The sequence below is a fragment of the Emiliania huxleyi genome (assembly GCF_000372725.1).
Source record: "Emiliania huxleyi CCMP1516 chromosome Unknown EMIHUscaffold_1551, whole genome shotgun sequence".
NCBI classification, from domain to species: Eukaryota; Haptophyta; order Isochrysidales; family Noelaerhabdaceae; genus Emiliania; species Emiliania huxleyi.
The window spans coordinates 2,695-5,231 of NW_005201034.1; the positions used below are offsets into that span (position 1 = coordinate 2,695).

At 69.8% G+C, this 2,537-nt stretch overlaps 1 protein-coding gene across 1 annotated transcript in view; it reads left to right on the plus strand.

The window, feature by feature from the left end:
- EMIHUDRAFT_253067 (hypothetical protein) overlaps positions 1 to 1,228 on the plus strand; it is a gene marked incomplete at both ends in the record, with an annotated part of 2,749 nt that extends 1,521 nt beyond the window's left edge. The window contains 3 exons of the mRNA XM_005785996.1: positions 60 to 404; positions 528 to 1,057; positions 1,189 to 1,228. Coding sequence (XP_005786053.1) covers positions 60 to 404; positions 528 to 1,057; positions 1,189 to 1,228 — 915 coding nt within the window. The remainder of the gene's footprint in view (positions 1 to 59; positions 405 to 527; positions 1,058 to 1,188) is intronic.
- Between the last annotated feature and the right edge of the window lie 1,309 nt (positions 1,229 to 2,537).

Consider the following 2,537-nt stretch of genomic DNA (forward strand, 5'->3'; position numbering starts at 1 on the left):
CTTCACACCTGCAGCTGTGAACAGGCGTAGCGCGGCCGCCCCTCCTCTCGCCGGCAGAGTGGGCGCTCGACATTGCGTCGGTCGACCCGGACGCGGCCGAGGCGAGCAAGGCGCGAGTCGCTCGCCTGGCGTTGCGCTGGCGCGAGGCGACGGCCGAGGCGACGGCGCGGCTGGTGGAGGAGGCGCCGCTCGCGCCGCTCGCGCCGGCGCGGCAGTCCGGTTGGAGTGCGCAGCTCGGCTGGTGCCTGTGGCGGAGCTGGAGGCAGTCGGGCGGGTTTGCGGCGCCGTCGCTGCTCGCGATGCGCGTCGTCGGTTCCGTGGTGCCCGGGCTCGCCTTTGGCTGCATCTGGTTCGACCTTCCGGCGGGCCGCGGCTCGCTCAAGGCCCGCGTCGGGCTGCTGCAGGTGCTGGCCAACTTTGTCGGCACACCAAAATCGCTTGACCCGAGGCGGAGTGTGGAGCGGCGCTTCACGCGTGCGCGCTGAATAGGGGTGACGGCGGCGATGAAGGCCGTGCGCACGCTGCAGGATGGGGAGGGCGCGTGCGTGCGCCGCGAGCGTGCCGCTGGCGCCCTCCGTCTGGGAGCATATTTTTTCGGCAAGGTGGCGGCGGAGCTGCCGGTGACGCTGCTGCTCCCCGCGCTGCTCGTTTGCGTGACGCACCCGCTGGCGGGCCTCGCTTGCCCCCTGCCCGTCCTCGTCGCGCTGCTGGCGCTCGAGGCCATGGCGGCGAGCGCGCTCGGCCTCCTCGCGGGCGCTGTCGCGCCGAGCCTCGACATTGGCCTCGAGCTCACCAAGGCGCTCACGACCCTCTCGACCGTTTTTGGCGGACTGTACTTTGACGCCGCGACGCTGCCGCGGCCGCTGCGGTGGGTGCCACGCGCGAGCATCGTCCGCGTCGCGTGGGACGGTGCGGTGGCGGGCGAGCTCGCGGGGCTGGGCGGAGAGGAGGAGGAGCTGGGCGTGGAGGGCGGGAGGCGGGCGGTCGAGGGGCTGCTGGCGCTGGCGTTGGGGTTTGGGCTGGCGGCGTTTGTAGGGCTGGCGGCGAGGGCGCCGCGGTTTCAGGCGGTGGTGGGAGGGGAAGGGGGGGAGGGAGGGAAGAAGGGGAGGTGAAGCGTGAGTGCTCGAGGTGGCGAGAGACGGACGCTCGGACCATGTGTGGCTCTGCGACTGTGGAATGTGGAAAAAGCGCGAGCAGCACTTTGGAACGCCCAGCCGGGTTTGGCTAAAGGCTAGTGCCATTTCACAGTGACACACCGCGCGTTACAAAACCTTGATTTGTGTCATCGGCGCGAAAAGGTACATCTTGCCGCCTTCGAGAGCACGCCCTGAGGCGGGACAGTTGCCGGCGGCACACACAAAGTGGCGCGGTGTGCCGCCATCGCATCGGTGGCAGCTCAGTAGTCGTGTCGCGCTCTCAATAGGTACCTTTATGCCGCGCGCGCCTACGAAGGGCATAGGGAGGCACGGGTACGGCAAAAAGAGGGACCGCAAGGGTGGCAAGGGCGAGAACGGCGTGCAGGCCAAGGACCGCATCGCCGCCGAGTCCCTGGTGCAGATGGGCGCCGGACAGCCGGCAGGCGCTCCCAGCGTGGGCGCCAAGCGGAAGCGTGGTGCTGCGCCGTTCCGCCAGCCTAAGAAGAGGGCCTCTCAGGAGCCCACGTCGCGGAAACGCGTTCGCCAGTGGCGCGATGCGCACCCCGGCGGCCTGGCGGCGGGCGACGATGGCGAGGACGACCTCCCGCCGGCGGCCAAGAAGCGGAGGGCTGTGGTCGCGGCGGTGGCGGCGCTGCCGCCCGCCCTCGGAGCCACAGCGGGCGGCCGGGCAGCTGAGTTCAGCCCCGAGCGGCGTGGTGAGTTTGGGGCCGCAACTGCTGCCCAGGCGCTCTGCGGGACCTTCACCGAGGACGAGAACAACCCTATTCCTCACCCGAACGACCCTGGTGGTCTAGCTGCCATCAGGCAGTTTGGCTGCCGGACCATTCGAATGCAGTACGGCCGTGAGCAGTATCACCCAACCACCGAGGAGGTGGTGCTGCCTCTCTTTACCTGGATTGTCAACGTCTTCCAGCAGTTCGTGCTCCCCTCTCTTCCAGTGGCCCTATCTTTGCCTTCTTCTTGCACCGCGAGCAAAGGCGCATCACAGCCGCCGCCGCCGCTGCCGCCGCTGCTGCTCCACAGGCTGGCTTTGTCCACCCAGCCGCCGCCGCCGCCGCTGCTGCACCCGCTGCCCCTGTGGCTGCCGCCCCCGCCCACGCCGCTGCCGGCCCCGCCCCTCCACAAACCAGCATCCCACCGCCGCCCGGTCCTGCTGCTGCCCCTGCGGCTGCCGCCCCCGCCCCCAGGCTCCCGCATCCGCTTCGGCCCTCGGGCTTCCGGCGGACCGGAGTGGCTTCATTCCCCCTCACCAGGTCCCCCGTCCTCCGCCTCCGCCTCCTCAGTAAGATCAGCCTCGAGGCCCGCCTCAGGGTTAAGATCAGCTTTAAGATTAGGGCCAGGGTTAGGCGTCAGAGGTTAGGGTTAGGGTTACCGGGTTAG